The following is a 21,445-nucleotide window of genomic DNA, read 5'->3' as shown; positions in this document are numbered from 1 at the left end:
GACGGCGTCATGTGATTGGAAGGGTAATGCGACGGTGAATTTGGAAAGTTGACAATCGTGTCAGAGTCGCTCAAGTAGTTAAAAAGTGACGCTCCAGATCGATTTGCCCCAGAACAGCCCCAATGCATATGACGGGCATTGAAGTCCCCAGTAAGAATGACCGAGTCTCCTAAAGAAAATATCGAATCTAGATCACTCCGGAGCAGTTCATCACTAGGCGAATTATACCCCGCAGCAATTATTATTATTTTATTTTTATGAATAATTTGAATCGCGACGGTTTCTAGATTATTAGTGTTAGTGTTTATACGCGCGTGTTTTATCGATTTTTTAACAAATATCGCGACCCCTCCGCCTGGCCTTGAGGGTCGGTCCCTCCGAATGCAGGCAAAGTTAGGTAAATATACGATAACATGTGGTTTTAGATAAGTTTCGGTGACTACGACAATATCAAGTTTGTACTCACTGATTAACAGCTCCAGCTCTCCGGTTTTGTTTCGGATCCCACGGGAATTCCACGTCATGAGTTGAATGTCTTCTTTAGAAGAGGTCATCAAGATACTCGACCATCATCAAAGCAATTTCAATTTTGCTAGCGCACTTTCCGGCCTTAGTTCGGATTTCCTGGAGGATAGTCAGCATCCTGCGAAGCTCATCAGTAGACATGGCTTCTGATGAGGGCTTCTCAGACTGTCGGGCTTGGGGGCGTTGTTGCGTCTTAATTGGGGTGGCTTCCGGGACGATAGTCGGTTTTTTCACTGCTGGTTTCGTTGGCCGAAGGGCAGGAAACTGACTCTGTTCCAGAGCGAACGTTGGCTTGGGTGCGGTCTGTACGGCGGTATGTGGCTTTTGCTGCCTCTTCTTCATCTGCTGGAGATATTCTGTCCTGCGAGGACAGTCCTTGTAGTTGGCCGGGTGACTTCCACTGCATCCAGTGCAGGTTGCTGGCGTCTCTCGGTCTTTTTTAGTGCATTCGGAAGTGGCGTGGTTTCCTGTGCATTTCACGCATCTGGGGTCTCGTTGGCAGTTCCTCGCAGCGTGGCCATACTGCTGGCATCTGAAACATTGAGTCGCGTGCGACTTATTACGCTTGTATTTTTCAAGCGTGGCCTTAGTGAAGCAAACGTACCGGATGCTTCTTATGGACGTCACCGTCGTCTCAGCGGAAAATTGCGTCAGGTAGAGCCGCGAGGAGGTCTCTGCCTTGGTGTTCATCGCCGTTACTTTGACGACGCTTAATCCTTGCCGCTCCAAATCAGCAGCGATTTCTTCAACGGGAACCTCAGGAAGCCCCCTCAAGACAGATTTAACTGTCTTGTCTTCGTCGGCAGTAAAGGTGTGAAAGGCACGGCGGCCCTTCAAACCATCCATCAGGGTCGCTCGCAGTTCGAGCGTCGCACACTGGATAGAAACATTACCTCCTCCGGTGTAGCGGAGAGTAAAATTTCCTGATTTGGTCATCGACTTGATAAGGTCGATGGTCTGGAGATGTGTGCCAACCACCTCCATGATGACAGGTGGCACTCTTGAGTGTTTACTCCCGGCAACTTCGGGGAGTTTGTCGTACCTGTTTTGACTTGAAGTCGGCAACAGGTTCGCGTCAGTAGAGGGTCGGGCAGTTTTCTTTGGCATCTGCCATTCTTGTTCTGCTGATGGCGATAGGTACGCTTTTAACGTACCCACCGCACGCTTGCGCGTAAGCGTCTTCTTCATCGCGCCGATAATGTCTCTGGCGTCGTATTGTTGCAAATGGTCGCGGGTGGGGGGTCGGAGCTTTGAACGGCAGCGAGAGCAGGCGCGGATGCGTCCGTTCACCGCTGAGGTACAGAGCAGAGTGTAAGAGTCTGTTGAAGTCCTCGATAAGCATGTGGTAATATAAATTGACACATGACCACGATGCAGCGCTCAACATGCGTGCTTACCATAGGACGCCTACGCGCATACTGAAATTGAAACAATTACTCGTTCTATCTCAGTTTGCAAACCACCATATCATTATCTTACTCACTCTCGTCACTTAACACACGAGAGACCGAAACTGAAAGTATCTCACCGCTCGCGCTCGAAAGAGCAGCTCCAACTTCGGTCCGTTTGACTCGGAAAATATGCCGACAATGTTCGGAAGCGCTTGAAGCTGGCCAAGTCGACAGAATTACCTCCACTTTACCTCTTGTTCTCTGTAACCTCAAACAATTTTCGAGAGATTTTAGAGCAGGCAGAACCATAATCGACCAAAGTAACCCACTATATTCTTCGTCCTTGGCCAATCTTAGCCAGCTTCCAGAGAGTGTAGTGCAGGAACAATATATCTATATATAAAAATACGAGCTTTAATAAAATAAAATAACTTTTCTGCCACAACTACTATATTTATAATATTATGGTAATTTAAATTAGGTTTAAGCCAGAATAATTTTTATTTAATCCCACAAACGTTACTGCATCGTTTGCGCTGCGTAATCTTTTTTTTCTTTTCTCGCCTTGAATTTGTCTCTATTTTCAAACCGAAAAGGTTAAGCTGAGATTAAAAAGTTTAAGGTGCTTTACGCTTAACCATGGATATATTTTTATGACTATTATTTACCATTGTAAAGAAGCTTTTTATGTGCTTGAATATTTATAGGAATTTAATTGCCACTTTTTCGGTTCATCTTTATACTAAATATCAATTATGATTTTAAAATAAAAATAAGTTAAGCAATATAAATAACAATCTAAGTTTATTTGTATAATCAGTCCTTCTTAAGTTTTTTGTGAGCTTTCGACGAATTCTTCAATTTTTAACACAGTAAAGGGGTTCAATTATTCAATTAAAAATCATGTCTTATACTTTTTAATAGAAAATCATTTTCTGTCAAAATATGCGGTTTTTAATTATGAATTAAAATTAAGTAATTGTATAATTTAAATATATAAATATGACATGTATTTTTAAACAGTATTTTAACACCGGTTTTTTAAATAAAAAATGAATTCTTTGAATATAATCTGTAACACAGACATATTCATATATTTTTACAATCATGACAGGTTTTCCCAATGCGTCATGATGGCTATTATGCAAACATTATTAAAAATTATAAATATTTTCGCTATTATTTTACTTTTTCCTGTTAGATTGTAGAAATTTTACCGTAAGAGATTTCAGATAAAACTGTTTTTAATGACAATAGAGAATTGAGGTAAAGTTGTGTAAAGTAGCAATATATGAAGAGCGGTTTATTTTATATGATAGTATACTAAATGAGCTTCTCCTTTAGTTAAAGAGTAGTTGGAAAGTTAGATAGCGTATATAGTTTGTGAAAATTGTGCACATTATGTCTGTGCGAGCGTAGAAAATTGAAACTAGATGGAAGTCTTAAAATAAACTACTACCTCATTTAACATCATAAAAGATCTTCCATAAATACAAACATAATAATTTAGCGAGTGTCAGAAATCAATATGTCAAAGTAGATTATGCGTGTGAAATGGTTAAGCTTTTGATGGAAATAAAAAGTCTATAAGTTGTTATAATTTGTTTTTAATTAAACGACACAAACTATGAAAAACATACAGAGCGATAGATATCAAAAGGGAGAAGACTGATGATTAATTACCAAGGAGATGACTGATGGTGAGAGTCGAGGTCGGTAATTGGTATTTTTTTTCTTTATTACATAAGAACAGTATAATGTAAAACTTTGCGAAGAAAAAAGTTGAAAAGTCGGCGACAAATCGCGCAGTAATTGTGAAATAAATTGAGTAAGAAATTTTCCGTCGCTTACGATGAGAACTTTATGTATTATTTATGTTAACGAGCGAAGGGACCTTTGGACCATTTGAATTTTATATTTTAATCATTTAAATAAAAAATCTGTATCAAATAAAATCGAATAGTAATATAATATTTTGAGCAATTTTTTTAAAGATTTATTTTATAACATTAATATATATTTTTACTGCGTCCTACTTTTAAATTAAAATAAAATTTAAGTATGGTTCTCTAAAAAATAACAACATCTATACGGATAAAAAAATCTGTTATTATAATTTTTTTATTGGATGTAGTAAATTGCAGAAATACTGTATCTTTTATTTAAACTATGATATGTTTAGTTATTATGTTTTATATACTTCAAAAATTAATGAGAACAACATTTTTCACGCTAAAAAAAATCATAACCAACTAATATATCTATATATATATATTATTATAGTTAATTTATAGAAAGCCTCAACATATTTTCTTATAAGATTTCATATAACTGAATATAGACAGTATAAAAAAATTAATTAAATATTGTAATAATAAACATGGAGAAGCATCCAATGGGATGTTTTCTTTACGTGTCAAAATCGTATTAAAAAAATACTTATTGTTTATGTAAATAAATAGATAAAATATGTATTACATACATAGATAATCTATTTGTGTTCCTTGAGATTATAAAACACTTTTATTATTAGCATAAACAAACGATTTCTCATAGGCATAGAAGCGGTATCCATTAATAATTTCACCACATCAAAAACAGGACCTTACTTTAATAAAGGCACTAAAAGGTCAGTGCCAAATGAGAAGGTATGCGGTGCATATTTTACATTGCCCAGATTGCATATTTTATAGAATAACGACGTCGTCAATTTAACCCATTGCGAACCCATCGGTTTAAATTATATGTATTTAACAATTACAGAGTCTGTTTCTAATCCAAGTCCATAATATTGATCAAAGGACGTGTCACAAAATAAATAAAAATATATTGGTAAGCTGTAACATCAAGGGACATAAGCGTTAATTTTTTGTCTATCAATAAATTGGAACATTAATAAAATATATTTTTTTTAAATTTATTCTGTTACTCTTTAAGATTTTGAGAATTTATTATTTTGAGCATCCGGATTATGATTAATATAATCTTGAATTTATTAAAAAAAAAAAGATTTTAGAACACATTAAAAAATAATTAATATATCGAATTAATCGCATGACCCTCAGGTGATACATACAACATAAGCACTCGTGTTGATTCAGAAATCCAAAACTGGATATCGCATATTAGAGTGTGTTCCATCAAAAGTCGCACAATTCATCAGCCGGGACTAGTTAACGTATCGGATAAAGCGATCACGTCCTGTATGGAGGCGTGATGAGAATTGTCGACGAGTCCGTCCCTGCCTCGAAACTCTTCAATTGAATCCTTCCGCGATCGTAAATTTCGAGGCTGAGAATAAAAAGAGATTTATTATTGAAATGTATCGCGGCGTGTGCCGCTCCCCTGCCTGCTCTTTTATTCCGATTCGCGAAAATTCAGCGCAGGATTTTCGCACTGGTAACACACGGAGCTGGTATGTGTGATGCTTTTTGCTTCAAAAAACTGCTAGTAATGGTATATATAAAAAAATGTAAAGGCTACTATGGAGGGAAGTGCATAATTCACTTCTCTTACCCTTTGTACTTTTTATTAAAAAAAACCACATCAATGTAAACGTGTGCTATTATATAATATAACTCATAGAAAAAGAGGATCAACCACAAGATATTTTTTAGCTACCCTTGGGAAAAAATACAGAACTTTATTTCAGTTATTGTAGATAGTATCGGAAATAAATTTCTGTGAGTTTGCTTAGTTTATCAGTAAATTTGTCTATTTTTTCGTAAATATGTTTTTTTTACATATTAATGTGGTGAAAATCGTATAAAGCTAAGTGTAGGCTAGACTGTAGGGAGCTTATGGAAGATTGATAGTATTATAAATGTTAAAATCGTTGAAATTCCACAACGAATGTGAGCTGTAGAACAGTGTTAATAAAAAGCTCCAGGAAAGCTCCCGTCGATTTGAAAATAGAATCTTTAATCCTGGGCCAACGGTCAGATGAGTTGTTATCAAATGCAAACAATAATTCAAAGATGTTAGGAAGAGATTGAAACAAGAGCTCAAACTAAAATTGATAATCTTGATGTAAATACTGAAGGTCATAAGGAGACTCAAAATTTTAAATCTCTTAAAAAGTGTGGTAAAGCTTAATTCACTTAATGTATGCATAAGACAATTAAAGATGTGTGAAAATACAAATGATTGTAATAATTCACATCTCAAATATTATTTATATTAAAATGCTGTAAGGTTAATTTTCTTATATATATATTTATTAGATTTATCAATTAAATTATTATTCTACTAATATTTAATGGGACTTACTAATGCTATTTAATTATAAAAATGGGAAATTAGGTTTGTGATAAAGTATATTAATCGTCTAAATAAAAATAGTATTTTTTGTTAAAATGGGACACCACTGTGTGCAATATTTTATTGGCTTAAGTTGCAAAGTACGCGTCATAACACAATATATGAAATAACGAAATATCCGTTACCGAGAAAAGATAACAGTTCATAATCTGCTTTAGTGGCTTACGGTAATGTGTTGAATGAAACTCACGTTAATGACTGTGATCAGAAATGATAATTCATCAATAAGAATAGACTAGAATAGTGTAAAGGATGGTACCTCACAAAGGATTTCACATAAATAACATGCAAGGATTCTCCGTTGCAGTGACAGAAAATTTCTTTGTTGCGAAATGGTCACGGAAAACAATATATAACCGGAAGACAAAAAGAACCGTAAGGCCACAATATTCCTGTTGCACAATTCAACCTCGGAAATGTCCATCAAGTAAATATCACTTTCCAAAGGCGTATACATATTTCGTTGTTCTAAGAAATGAGTGCAACAATTGGCTGGATGATTGTGATTTGTCAGCGAGTTTTGCAGCTCTTAATACTTAAAGCTGGTCTTTAATAGAGACTCAGTAGGTTCGCCCCACCAGAAGATTCTAAGAGACTGCCCATCCGCGTCATGGACGCTCACATCCTGAGAGGAACTTTAATATACGAGCACCGCAGCAAAGAGGGAGCAACCTTCGCTATACTTTTGCTGCTACACAAATCAGAATTCTAAGGATCGTCTACTGACATCATCCCTCCGCTAGCTTTTCCACCACCGCTCGGAGAATAACGATCTCGCCCATTATAGTAACTCGCAAAATATGCGCCTGCGTCTTTCTGGATGCAAAGTCACACCCTTTAGGGTTACTAAAATCTTGGGATAAAAAAACTCGTTTACTAAAAAAAGGCGTAAAACAAAATGGGGGATGGATAAAATATAGTAACGCAGGCTACAAAAAATCAAATTTCCTGATACACTTTTTCATAGAGGTTTTATCTTTCTGCTAGCATCCACTATTTAGAGTTTAAGGCATCTGAATTTTAAAAGCGCTCCAGTTTGAATCACAAAGAATAAAGGATTGACTCGAATTTAGACCAGAGAGGGTTGCAGACTCCGCCGCTTCTCTCTTCGCTTAGATCCAGTTCGACGTCTGGAATCTAAAGCGCACCCACTTTGTAGATGCCAGCAGCCTATATACTCATCAATAAATACAGACAATTCTGCATTTTTGTACGTATTAAATATTAACAAAAACTTATTTTGGAAAACAGCACATTTTTAATTTGTCACTAATTTTATCGTTTTTTGATTTTGATTTGTAAAAAAGTACAAAATCATATCGATTTAAAAAAAATGTGATTGTTATTCCCATAAAATTTATTTGACTTTTAGAAAAGAGCTTGACATCCCACTGTTAGTGAGAATCTCATATTTGTTACTTTTAGTCGGAAAACAACACATTGCCTTAAAAGCATATTTTTCTTATTGTAGGCTGAAAAAGTATAATACTAAAAGGCTCTGGCGTCGCTTTAGTTTTTTTAAACATGTACGCAAACAAACTCCTAATAAAAAATAGATGCATTCTTCCTGTTTGGATTATACTATGTTATGGAATTTTAAGAAGGTATACATTTAATAAATTTTGAAGTTAAAGTTAAAAGCTTAAGCCCTTAAATGTTGAATAAATTTCTACAAAGTGCAGATATTTAAAAAAATCGCAAAGCTATAAGTATGTATAATATATAATAAGGATAAGTCTAAATAAAATACTATAATATAACATTTTAATAAATTTAATAAATATTAATATTAAAATAAATATTTTTATATTATATTTACTTAATTAAAAATTTATTAAAATAATTTGTGTGTATTGTTGTACATCTATTAGAAATTAATTCTCCCATTTTTCGCTTCAAACATAACTTTGTTAAATATGTAGTACAAAGTCCATTGAAACGATTTCAGGAATTTTTAACTAAAACGTGAAATTTGGCTTTTGTGTAATGTATTCAATTTTGAATTGCTACTAACATTTAACAAGCATTCGAGCATTTTCATCTATATATAGCATTTATTATAAGTGAAAATCAATTTAACTTTCTTATATAATATCCCAGAAATGCTATTTTACTTGTAACGCTTCTTCAAGTCCTGGTTAATTAATATTATGGCGTAATAATAGTTATCTAATAATTATATTGTCATTGAAATAATATTGTATTAGATGTCTAGTATAATCATATTATTCTAGGCGATCTAGGTCTGCTGTTTCCACCGAAGCCTTTAAGATCAAATTGCATTCAGTTTTTTTAATATTTTTAAGCCTATTTACTGTAATAGCAAAGGCAAGGCAAAGTAAAGTGGATGCTACTGTAAGCAAAAAGTTAAATCTTAAAAAAAACAATGGGATTTATAGAATAATGTAACGGAGCATGCCTAGCTTATGTTTTTATTGTCATTTTAACCAACCGCAATTCTTATGAAAAAGTTTAAAGACTAATTAATTCACCATCCTTTAAAGTGAGTTTTTTTGTTATACTTTACGTTGATTAAGTAAACTAAAGAAATTTATATTGACAATTATTTTCTCTAGAATTCAACATACTTTTTATGTCAAAGGTCTGGTTATAAATATGTTAGGCTTTGCGATACAGAAAGCAATATTCAAATATTTAAAACCATTTTTATAAAATATACAATTTTAATATCTATTTGATAAATTTTGGCATCTATCGCAAATTGTTTAAAATATGTGTCTTTACGGTAAGATACACGCATATTTTTGTAAAGAAAATAATGCGTGAAGCCAAAGAAAATATTTTTATATACTATTAAATTGCCTATTGATGTTACTCACAATGTATCTAACACCAAAAGCTTGATAGATTAAAATAAGTCGGCAACAGTCATACACGACTTTATCAATTATCATCGGTAAGTTGTGTCGTATTATTTAATAATAAATAAGCTACTCATAAACTGACATTAGTAACTTATTCTATTTTCAGGGAAAAAAATTGGTTTTAAATTATTTAATTTCATTTAAGTGTTGAATATCGTTTCAAAAGCTTAGTTTTGTAATGACAACGTATATTTGTACTCTTTTAGTACAGAAATAATATCATCTGACAATGATCATAATGTTTGTTTGCTAATTAACACTACTCTGCTTTAAAACACTACATTCAAAGTAAAACAATGATAAGACACATCTAAATGTAATAAAATGAGAGAAACATAATTATAAAAAGTTTTTTTTAGAAATATAACCATGTAACGTCACGCGGGGCAATAGGAGCACCACATACGGCCATATCTCGCAACCCCTTAATATGACGGTTGGCCGATTATAGCGTATAAATTAAAAATTTTAAGCGTGTACAAATGTAAAATCTATTCCTTACATTGTGCAACAGGAAAAATCTGTTAAGTCAAAAAAAATATAACATTAACTTACAATCATAATAACGAATCAATCAAGTAAAATATGTAATTTAAGGACTATATTATAACTTTGTTTTGTAAAAATAGTTCATTTATTATATTTTAATATACTCTCTGTTGATATCGGTTTTGTTTTCACATGTTTAATGAAGCACCATTTCATACATAAATATGTATGCCACTCGAGCAAAAAATACCTCGAACAATAATTGAGCAATAGGTCCGAGCGAAAAAGCTCTCAGGGTCCATTGTCCGCTCTCTTGCTATTTTTTCCGTTATAAATATATTCATGGCCGGTTTTGGCGAAATTGAATTATTCAGACGACCCTCGCAACATCTACTAGGCAACTGGCAAATGGGAGGCTGAATATAAATCAGCAACGGCCCACAAAGTCCCGTGGATTCCTTCAAAAGGCACTAACACACTAATTAGAGGACGCAAATTGTTGCCGACATCAATTTTGCCCCGTGCTGTATAATAATCTTGCGTAAATGTATGTTTTTATCTTGAAACACAACTACATATATTGTGGACGAAATTTATAAAGGCATCGTTAAGGTTCAATGTTCTATATGTGTTAAAGTGTTATATTAAATCACTAATGACATAAATGGCAAAGTTATTAGATGTGGATTATTATTAAATTAACGTAAATATGTTTTTTTCTATAAAAACTGAGTTAATTGAGATAAACGTAGTTTAAAAATTTTTAATCAAGAAACCAATAAATACATCTAATACTATAGTTACGTTATTATTGACACACGATAGAGTAATGGCGTAAATCAGCGAATAATACCTGAAAGACCTAGGTTTGAATCATATTTAGAAATTTGTGTTTTACAATTTTTGCAAAAAATATTAATTATATATTCGATTATATGATTTAAATCGACTATTTAATCATAAGAAAACTATTTTTAAATAACATATAAATCAAAATAAAAAATTATAACCCTATGTTTATGAATTTATATTTTGTCTCTGAGATCAAAATGAATTTGAAAATGGTAGTTGCAAAAATAAATGAACTTTATCAGCACTATATACCAATGGTGTATGTTGGTGACTTATATATGAGAAACCTGGGTTTTAATCCCATGTAAACCCTTATATTTTTCAATTTCTACTTTGTCTCTGAGAGAAAAAATTGTATTTATTGTATAATTGTAATTTCAATATTGTGATAAATAATTTAAAATAAATTAGGTTAGGCCATGTTTATTGATATTGAGCTGTAATTATATATTTATTAAAATAGTATGTCTCACTATTTATTAAGTGGTCGTTGATTGTGTTTACTTAGTAGGCATTGATTGGTTTAATGCCAGTTATATTTCAACAAAATATTGCAAATAAAAAATTGCTCCTATTATCATACTTGAATTTGGATTTGTTCATTCTAGCTCAAAAATATTTTTTATGTTGAAAAAAATATTTCTATCAAAAATATACATATATTGCATAATAACCTCACTGATATTGGGGTTAATTAATTTATTAAAAAAAACGATTTTTTGCTTATTAGCCGATGTTAAGATATTGTTTGTAAGAAGTAAAAGTGGAAAAAGCGCTTCAAGAAAAATATATTTTAACGTCTATTTTCTGAGATTTTGCTTAATATATTTATTTTAAAAATTTTGCAACATACTCATGAAGAAATAGTGTATGCGAAAAATATATTTTTAATGACGTGTCAAATATAACGTGTATGTGCATTAAATCGGAAACAATGATAATGTTTATCAATATAAAAGGAAAAACTCACTTTTCGGCCTCGGAGCTCGTCGCCGTGAATTCAAAATTTGAAGATTTCATTACGAAGATTGTTTTAAGATTGTTTAAATCAATATTTCTTCTAATCCTCAACACATTATGTATATATTTAATTTTCATAGTTATAACACAACTAGTTAATTTGCAATCCGATTATTTATATTCAGTCAAATGACGAATTATTGAAAATTATTGTCCCGTAGCAAAATTTTATTATTGAATAATTATTATTTAAAACTGTTACTACGTTACTGTCGGCCATTTTGTTTTATATTTAAATGTTTATTTTTCATTGATCGAAACAACAGAATGCATTACGAAAATCAATCGGAGCAAATTAAACTTTTATTTTTAATATTATAATTAAATATATTTCCTTTGTTTACGTGTATTAAAATTATACACCGTTCATACTGATTAACGGACACAGATTTAAATTCAAATTAAAAAGCCCGCTACCTGGAGAAAATAATATCCAGGAACTTTGACCCATGCGTTCACCTGAGAATGGCAGGAATGAAAAGCAGCAATGTAATGTGCAGGCTGCTCCGCCTAGGCGGGAAACACTGGGGCCTCAATTTCAGGGTGAAGGTGATAATGTACAAAGCCATCTTCGTATCGACAATCGGACTACCATACACCATCCTGCTGAGGACTCAGACGTCGCCGCTGAGGCTTCTGAAGTGGTCCTACAACACAGCGCCGATCTTGGCGATGTGCGTGATGGCCGGCGTGGAGCCCATCGATTTAACCGCCCAGGTGAGGGCCGCGGTTTACCACCTCGGAAGGGGCTGCTCAGTTGCAATAGTGGACAAGAGGCTCTTCCCCCCCGTGGGAGAGCCTAGCCCAAGCGATGACTATCCGGCGCGTCACTCGCGCCGTGGTGCTCGAAAAGTGGCAAAAACGTTGGAACGAGTCCGCAACGGGGCTACTGACCAAAAAATTCCTCGTTCCTCGAGCTCAGGTGATTTCGTTGCAGATTCCACACCTCACAGTTCATGATCAGTCACGGAGCTTTCCGGGCCTATCATGAATGCTTTTATCTAAGAGATCGCTATGACTGTCCCTGCGGTCACTAACTACAGGAAAGAGCGGACCTCCACTCCGTGCTCGAAATCGAGGGCGAAGGCCCTCCACAGCGCCGACATCTCGTGACCACGAAGAATAATCTTCTGGCGTTCGAGAGATACTGCGCCGCATATGGCGCCCGCACAGACGTCCGTCAAGGGCCACCCGTGAGCTCTCTCCTCTCATCGGAGAGAGCTAAGCCGCAAAAACAACAAATTAAAAAAGATTAAGAAGAATAAAAAAAGAGTTGATCTAGGAAGTAGGCCTGGCCTAGCGCCTGTATGCGCAGTATGCAGGCGCAAAAGCCAGGCTAGGTAATATCCGGTCGCATCATAAGATTCTCTATCGAGCTCGATGGTATACCAATACATTTTAATTAGAATCCACTACTATTTGCCTCTCAGCCATACACCGTGGGGGTGTTACCCTGCGCTTCTAAAGAAATATTATATTATTCTTATAAAAAATACAAATATTTTATTGTTTTTGTATACAACAATAGTAGGAACACATTTAATAATGACTATAATAATTATATTTATCAAAAATATCGTTGAAATTCTGCACAAAATTAAAAAAAAACAAATACTTAAGTAGCAAAATTATGGAATTAAGTTAGAGGTATTGTAGGTTAATCAAATTTGTTCGTTTAAGAATCCAGGACTGACGCCGATCCCCTAGAAATAGAAGTGGGAGGGGTGTCGCATGCAACGAAGAAAGAGATAAAGCATCCTAGTTCGTGTAACGGTACTTCGTCCAGATGACATGGGAATCTTATGAAGCTATCCGGTCGCTCATGGGCCGAAACTTCTGAGCCTGATGCGACCGCGGAAGGAGGGCGTGAGCCCAAGGACCTTCCACGCCCTTCATACAAAGCGATACGATTTACAGAGTATAATATTGAGCATATAATGTTTCATTTTAAAGCGTGCGTTATATTTCCTAATTAATATTAAAAATGTAAAAATTAATAAATATTTGGTCAAGGAAAAAAAATTTTTTTTTTTATTGATTTTTAAGATGCAAATCCTTAAAATCAATAAAAAAAATTTTACACAATAAAAAATTCAACCGTATAAATACATTTTTTTCAAGTTTGATTTTAAGGATTTGCTAGTTATAGCTTAGAACTTTTTTTATTAACTTAATGCATTTGCTTTGACAAAATATTTATTAACATTTTAAATATCAATTAGAAAAAATACACTATTAATTATATAATTTATTAAAAAACCTTTTAACAAATATATTTTTGATGAAAGGTTTTTAAAAAACATTTTAACAAAAATGTATATGTTTTTGCTATATATGGTTTTATTATTTTTCATGTATTTATATGCATTTTTGCTGCGATTACATTACACTAGTTATTTTTAACTACTTATGTGATACGCAGACTTATTTTCTAAATTATTTATTAGTTTAAACTATTTTAGTTAGAAATATACATTCAAATTATAGCAATGCAACAATTATTATTTAAATACAAACTGTCAAATTTATATTAGTATTATCTCTAAAATATTATTAGTTAATAATAAGTCGATATTATTAAAAACATTAAAAAAATTAAAAATTAATAAAACGATAATTTTCCAATCACGAGAAAAACAATATAATTTAGTTATATATTCACGAGACAAGAATGCAATTTAACCAAAACGCTTTTGTATAAAATAAAAAAAATCTTAAGAGTATTTCCATTCTGAAATTTCCCAGCTGTATTTACTTGCTACCAAAAAAATACTTTAAAATCGATACCTCACTAAAAAAAAAAGAACTAAAGCTCTAGATCGATATAATCATTTGCTGTCGTAAACTGCAGAGAATAATATTTTAATAAACGCAAATTCTTTCTTGGCATATCGAACTTGCGGATCTACGGGTGACTCTCAGAAGGTCCATTAGGGTAAATGGGTCACACAGCCCTCACAGGTCGATCGACCCAAATTTTCTCGCGTTTAATAATGTCCATAATTCATTCTTATGCGAGGTGTCTCGGTCGGCTTTCCCAAAGTGGCGCTCGAGAGAGATTTGCGAAGAGGAGCTATAATGCACGGTAATAATGTCTGGAGGGAAGTGATTTTTTTCGTCGTTTATGAATATTATTAAAAGATGATCTCGAACGTATTCAATCATTTAAAAATGCTTAAAATTCATCTTTATATCAATTGCAATAATATAGTATATAGTACATATTTAATTCACTTAGCTACACATAATTTATCTACGTTTATATAATATGCATGTTTTCATAATATAAAAATTAAATATGCATTAAAAAATTAGCATTCTTATCTAATATTAAATGCTTAACATATTAAAACCATAAAAAATAATTTCGTGTCCTAAATTGCATGGAAATTTATAATAAAGAATTGATATAATCAGTAAATTGTAGCTTTGATGAGATATATATTATAAAATATTTATTTCTATATAATAAATCTGTAGCAAAATAATTTATTTAAATAAGGATTTTTAACGTTAAAATTAAATTCTTTAAATCTTAAAACTTCTAAGATTTGATATTTTCGGATATATGCGTACAGTGAATGTGTATTTTTTAAAATATAATTTCACTAACTTGGTTATGTATAATGTTAAAATGTATCAAACAAACGCTTTATAATTTTACTGTTCAATATTAGTGAAACTGTAATTATTTATTACGCGGATGATTTTTGCAAATTTTTTTTCAAAATCTAATAGAGTACAACTCGATCTTAGATACGAATTTGGAGAGAATAGACTCGTATATATATTATTATTATAAATTTAATACTGTGTTAAATAAAATAGCAATAAGTAAAAGGTACATTCAGATGTGTTTATGAAAGCGAAAAAAGTTTGTAACTATTTGTCCAGCACAGATTATCGGAAAACTATATTTTATAAATAATTTTCCCACTTGATGGTTTCCAAGGCATTCGGAGCCAACTACCCAAAGTTAATAATAATAAAGCCGTGTTATTTTAAGCACGTAATCTCAAACAAAAAGTAGCACACACTTATATACACATATAAGAGAACAAATCAAACCACACAGCATAATCCGAAAACAGGAGAAGCGAAAAAAATAAAACCTTAAACTCACACACAAATAAGGAGGTCTTGTATCGGAAAATTCGTATCACGTTCACACCGAGAGGGCATTTACAACTTACCCTTAGAAAAGGGTGGTGGATTGTATCTACTTTCACCGGCTTTTTCCCACCCTCGAGGCACACGTCCGAGGGTGATAGAGTCGCTGCGGACTTTAAAACGTCTTCAAAACGAAGGTGACTCGTGATTCGGCGTATCTAATGGCACACACACGTGGATGGCATGTGATGGTATAAAACATAAAAAGAGCTGTAGTCCTTTTCAATTCCGTCTTAATTTTTTTTGAGATATATTATTCAAATTTGGCAGTTGTATTATTTGGGGTGGTCATCCATAGTGACTAAATGGCCATAAGTATGACGTATAAGTTATCATTCGCGCCTTAACGACGACGTTTATTTGCTGTGTAAGTTCAATCACATTCACTATTTAAAAAACTCAGTCTGTGTATTGTATATAATAAATTTAACTAGCAGATATGCTCTTAAATTTTTTAGGTTTTGTTTTTGTATTATTATTTTGACAGTTCAATTGAGTTGACTTTCCAAAATCCTAATAAACTTAAATGCATTTAGGGCTCTTTTATTTTAAAATATATTTAAAAAAAATTGCCCACTACATAGAAAAATATTTAAGATTTTGTAACTATTGGTCAAAATGGCTCAATCTTTGTAAAACAACTTAATATTTTCAACTCATTTGAAAATAGGTTTACAACTTAGATAAATATTTCTTTTTAAGTTTAAAATTTAATGATAAAACTAAATATTGTATTTCACTTGAAATTACTTATGAAACATAGCTAGATAATAATTAAACTAAACATTGTATTATGATTTAAAATAGATTTGAACTTTATTAAAGCAAGAAAAACACCAAAAGGTAGCGTTTTACGTTTTTAAAAAATAGTTTTGCATATTCTAGGCGTTAGCCCAATGTGTTACAAAGGGGTCAATCAGAATATGAATTCATAAAATTTATTTTGTTAGTCTTACAATCGATTTATATCACTATGCACAACTTATTTAAAATATTTATTATTATATTAACTAGTGAGATTATTTTTTTTTAAGAAACCCTAAATTGTGATTATTGATCAAGATTATTAGAATATCATAATTCTGATCTTCTAGACAGAATAATAATTTAAAAATACTAAGGTCCATATGGCATTTAAATATATAATATATATAGCACTAGTATTATGCTGGTAGTTGTTAAAAAGATAAAAATAGTATAGCGATAAATATGAATTTTCTGACGGGTGACTTTCAAAGTTCATTTTTAATGCCTCGGGGGTTGAGTGCTAAATCCTAGGGAGTTAATTACCCATGTGTGTGTATGTGTCTGTAACAAGGACACACACACAAGTTACGAATAATTTAAGGGATAATTTGTTTGCCGAAAGTTTAGAGTACGCCGGGCGTAGCATATGGTTATTTTCAGAAAGCGGTGACTTTGGAAAATCGAGGAAAATTGTACTGTTGTAAACATGTAGAAGCTCTCTTATGTCTATAATTTAATATCTAGTGAAAGATGTTTAATTTATTAAAGTGACAAGAGGTCTGAGCGATTAAATAAAGGGACCGGACCGAGTGTTTCAAAAGCGAATGATATGACTCCATTCGTTTCGCGCAATGGGAGTTGATGGTATTGTTTGGGAAATTAATTTTATTTGTACATATGTATGTTTGTTTTTGTATGTAAATCGATTTTATGGAAATGCAATTTATATAATGTATTTATCTTCATGTCATTTTCTTGATTGATTTGAAGTCAATCAAAATCATAAGTGACATAAAAAATCGCTTAAATTATAAAAATCATCCATCAAAAAACATTATTTATATTTAATTATAATTTATAATTAAAAAATGTTCAAAATAAGAAACATTCTTTAAATATATTTATTAAAAAATATTTAGTTTTCACATTAACGATTTCCAGAAATTGCACTAACATAAAAGATTCTAAAGAAAATTTTCCTGAATATAGTGAATATATAAAGGTTATACGACATTACTTTTCTATTATTTACAAAAAACTTTTTTTTAAATAGTTTAAGGGTCGATAATTTAATAAAAGTTATCTACATATAAAATGAAATAATAAAATATTTATTGAACTTTTAATTTTTTTTTATTAAATAATCATATCTAATTTAGATAATGCACAACAAATAATTAATTCAACGTTTTAATATATAATAGGTTTAAAAGCCTAATTATAATATAATAAGTGTATATCATCCTCAAACACAACCCCAAATATTTTTTGATCAGTGTCACATATTTTAAATAAAATTATTTAAAACACATCAAAATTTTTAATGAAGTAGATCGTAAGTAGCCTGTTTTTCTTTGTCAGGGAACATAAAGGTCTTTGACTCTTTGGGTATAAAGGATTTTTATACGTACTAAAACCATAATATGTCATATGTTTTGTTCAATCTCATAGAAAACACCACTAGCTGCAAATTATCTTGAGGCGTCTCAAAACAGTGTCGAAAAATATAGGACATTGTTAATTTATATTGAAAAAATGTTTTTACAAGATGTTTTCTTTGACAGAATGGTAATATTTTTTAATCAGTACTCTAGAAAACCTTTCTAAGAGAGATAGGCTTGTTATTGTTTTCTTTGTTTGATTATTGATTGTTCCACCTGGTTGATTTATTGTTTGTTGTGCGTGACGGTTTCGTATGTAACATTTTTTATATGCAAATGCAGTGTATGGTGGTCTTCTTATAAAAGCTTATTACATTTTAAGAATAACTTATATACTTAATGGGAACTAAATATTTTAATTCATTTTTATGTTTTCCCTAAATAACAAATAAATGTTTCTGTATTGATAAGTTTTTAAATATAAATTTATAAAATAAAAATAATGAGTCATGATTGAAAATCTTTGAAAAGCATTGGTATTAAATCGAACAAAATTATTTATTCAAGTAGCTTTAAAGCTGTTTAGGCACATTGTAGAGAAGGGCGAAATTTTCAAAACACCCTTATACGAGGTCATCCCGTTCGTTGCCCAATAATCATTTAGGCTCAGCGTCACACAATCAAGTCAAAAAAGGACGATGGGATATTAGATGGAAGCGGAATTTTTGCGTGTTTCCTTTTTGTGAAACGCTTGCGAGGTGGCAAAGGCAGGGAGAAAATGAAAAACGTACACGGAGTAATTGAAATTTATCCCGTAGACTTTCTTGCGAGAATATTCGATATGCAAAGAAAGCTAGGAAGCGGATGAAAAGTGCGAGAGTTGATAAGATAGATCGCTATCGGTCCCCGGTGGTTGTTTTCAAAAGGAATTGTACCTTTTGTGAAGCGAATGGCGTAAATAGACTGACAGGACGACTAATTGTAAAACGTGAAGCCAGATGGAAGAAAGGAGCAAAAATATATAACGAGATTGAATTTTTGTTGTTTTAAAAGTCAAAGAATATTTTTTTAGAAAGGATTTATATTTTATAAATAAGTTTATATAATAGTAAACAATTTCGAAGACAGATTCATTGTAGTTATTACAGTGAGGTGACAATATTAAAATTCTATCAATTATCTGGTAAAAAAAAGTGTAGGAGCAAGACTGGATAATAAGTAAATTATCAAAAATCGGCTTTTTTAGGCATTGTGTTATTTATCGACTAATAATATCTTCCTTGTAAAAATCTTTTACATTCAAGTGAATGTTGTTCTGTTTTTGTCGATTAAGCAATTTATCTTAAGTGTGTGGTCCTAATCTTCGTCTTGAGTATATATATATCTGGCAAGTCGCTTATGTTTATACACACTCAAAAGCCTCTGCTACTTTAATTTTTTGACCAATCAGATGCAACAATATCTTTGTCATATATTGTATTAAGCAACTTTACGAATTCTTCAATCTTAAGAACTTATGTTTTAAGGTTTTGTGATTGCTCTTTTAACTTAATCCCTCACAATCGTTGGGCTTGTACAGGCAATTTCCATTCCATAAACCTGGAACTAATCATTGCTTATTGATTTTAATTAAATTGCTTAGCTTTTCAGTGCTGTCAAATATTAAGTTACCTTTTTGATCGTTTAAGCCAGATTCTCAGAAGCTTGATATTTTTTACTCTTGTTTAAATCATGTTTATTCATGTACCATTCATTTTTTAATATTTTTGAATGAGTAAGAGTCGTGAGTCTTAAGAGTCTGAATTTGTTTAGTCTAAAAGTCATATTAAGCGAGTGACTTCGGAAAAGATTGGATAAATGTGAGCGAAGGCTAATTTATAACCAGTCGCATTAGAGTTTAGCTCCACCTTCAATACATCATTTTGTTTTTAATGAGGCAATTCGTTCAGACGCCATCAAATAATAAATAGTAAAAATAGTTTATACGCAAGAGTTTCAAAAAGCTTATTGAGAGAAAAGTTTGCTGGCTTTCTAGTTTTTTCAGTAACAATTTTACTGCTGTTTTGATGGGCCAAAACTTTCAAAATAGCATTAGTAAAACCCTTAAACGATTATGAACCTTTGATTTAAAATTAAATTAGCATTTTAATTTATTTATTCAAGTCAATGTACAAAATTGTCTTAGTCTTTAACAAATATTTTTTTAGTGATGAAATCTATATTTATTATTTGAGACACTTAAATAATATATCGATTCAATAATATAAATAAAGATTATCGATTGGGTTTTATAGTACTAAAAAAATTAAATTGAAATCCTTACTTAAAAAAAGAATCGTCTTATTCAGTTAAACGTTATTTATAAATAAAATGACGATAAAATTAACTTTTTAATCTACACTCTTCATTAGTTAAATTCCTATTTTTAAAGTACTATGGTTATGTGAAGATCTTATTATTGAAACTCGCTTTAATGACTGTGAGTAAAAATAATCAACTAGACCAGCGGTTCCCAACCTGTGGTACGCGAAAAATAATTAGTAATACATAAAAAGTAAAAAAAAAATCAGTCCTAAAAATATCCTTTAAACAAATATATTTTTCCTAAATGTAATTTTTCAGAAAAGCTCGATGACGATCTTTAATGTTAATGATAAAATTAAAAGTATGATTAAGAAATTAGATTTTCGGAAACAGTGTATCGAAAACAATCAACCGTAAGTATTCAAAACTTTACATACTTTTTTAGTTGAAAATAAGGTTAGCTTGTCTCAAGATTTACGAGAACATATAACAGGATTAAAATCGTCTTTCATGGAGTATTTTCCAAAACCCGAAAACAAAGATAATAATTGGATTCTTTTATGCAGAAAATTTAGAAAAAGCTTCATCGTTATCAATAAAAGATAAAAGAAAATTTAATAGACTTATTAAGTGACAAAACTATACAAGTAAAATTCGAACGAAACAATCTAATTAATTTTTGGTTGAAAATCGATAAAGAATATGAAGAATTTTCTGAAAAAGCTCTCAAATTCTTATTACCGTTCACTAGTACGGAATTAGTAGAAAGAGCTTTTTCTTCATGTTTTTTTAAAAAATAAGTATCGAAACAAATTAGACGCAGGTGTAGATTTAAAAATATATCTCACATCTTTTGAATACTCTTACATCAAATTTAAAAAAATTATGTTCTTCGTAACAAGCACAAGGATCTCACTAAATTTATTTTGCTTATATTATTGTGCTTATATTTTCGTAAAAATTGTTTAAAAATTAAACTTATAACTTAATAACAATGTATTATAATCTTAAGCAATACTTTCATAACTATTATTTTCGATAATAAATAGGAAATTTCAGTAATAAAAATATTTTGAAATACAATTTCATTAATATTATTATATTTAAATCAAAAATTTTGCTGTAAATTTGTAAAAATGAA

General features: G+C 31.4%; 2 protein-coding genes across 10 annotated transcripts in view; both read right to left on the bottom strand.

Annotated features, from left to right (window-relative positions):
• Positions 1-21,445, bottom strand: part of Syt7 (Synaptotagmin 7) — a 589,787-nt gene that overhangs the window by 71,584 nt on the left and 496,758 nt on the right. The window lies entirely within an intron of this gene.
• On the bottom strand, positions 248-1,830 carry LOC148229144 (uncharacterized). The gene is made up of 2 exons (XM_088197012.1): positions 1,130-1,830; positions 248-1,057 (listed from the first exon to the last, which is right to left on the bottom strand). The coding sequence occupies exons 1-2, from the start codon at positions 1,711-1,713 to the stop codon at positions 541-543; spliced, it is 1,101 nt and encodes a 366-aa protein (XP_088053138.1). The 5' UTR covers positions 1,714-1,830; the 3' UTR covers positions 248-540.

The sequence above is a fragment of the Plectrocnemia conspersa genome, unplaced genomic scaffold (genome assembly GCF_051122295.1).
Source record: "Plectrocnemia conspersa isolate PC_06_02 unplaced genomic scaffold, ASM5112229v1 ptg000011l, whole genome shotgun sequence".
Taxonomy (NCBI): Eukaryota; Metazoa; Arthropoda; class Insecta; order Trichoptera; family Polycentropodidae; genus Plectrocnemia; species Plectrocnemia conspersa.
Note: the sequence above shows the minus strand (reverse complement) of the source record. Positions and strands in the feature narration are given on the sequence as shown.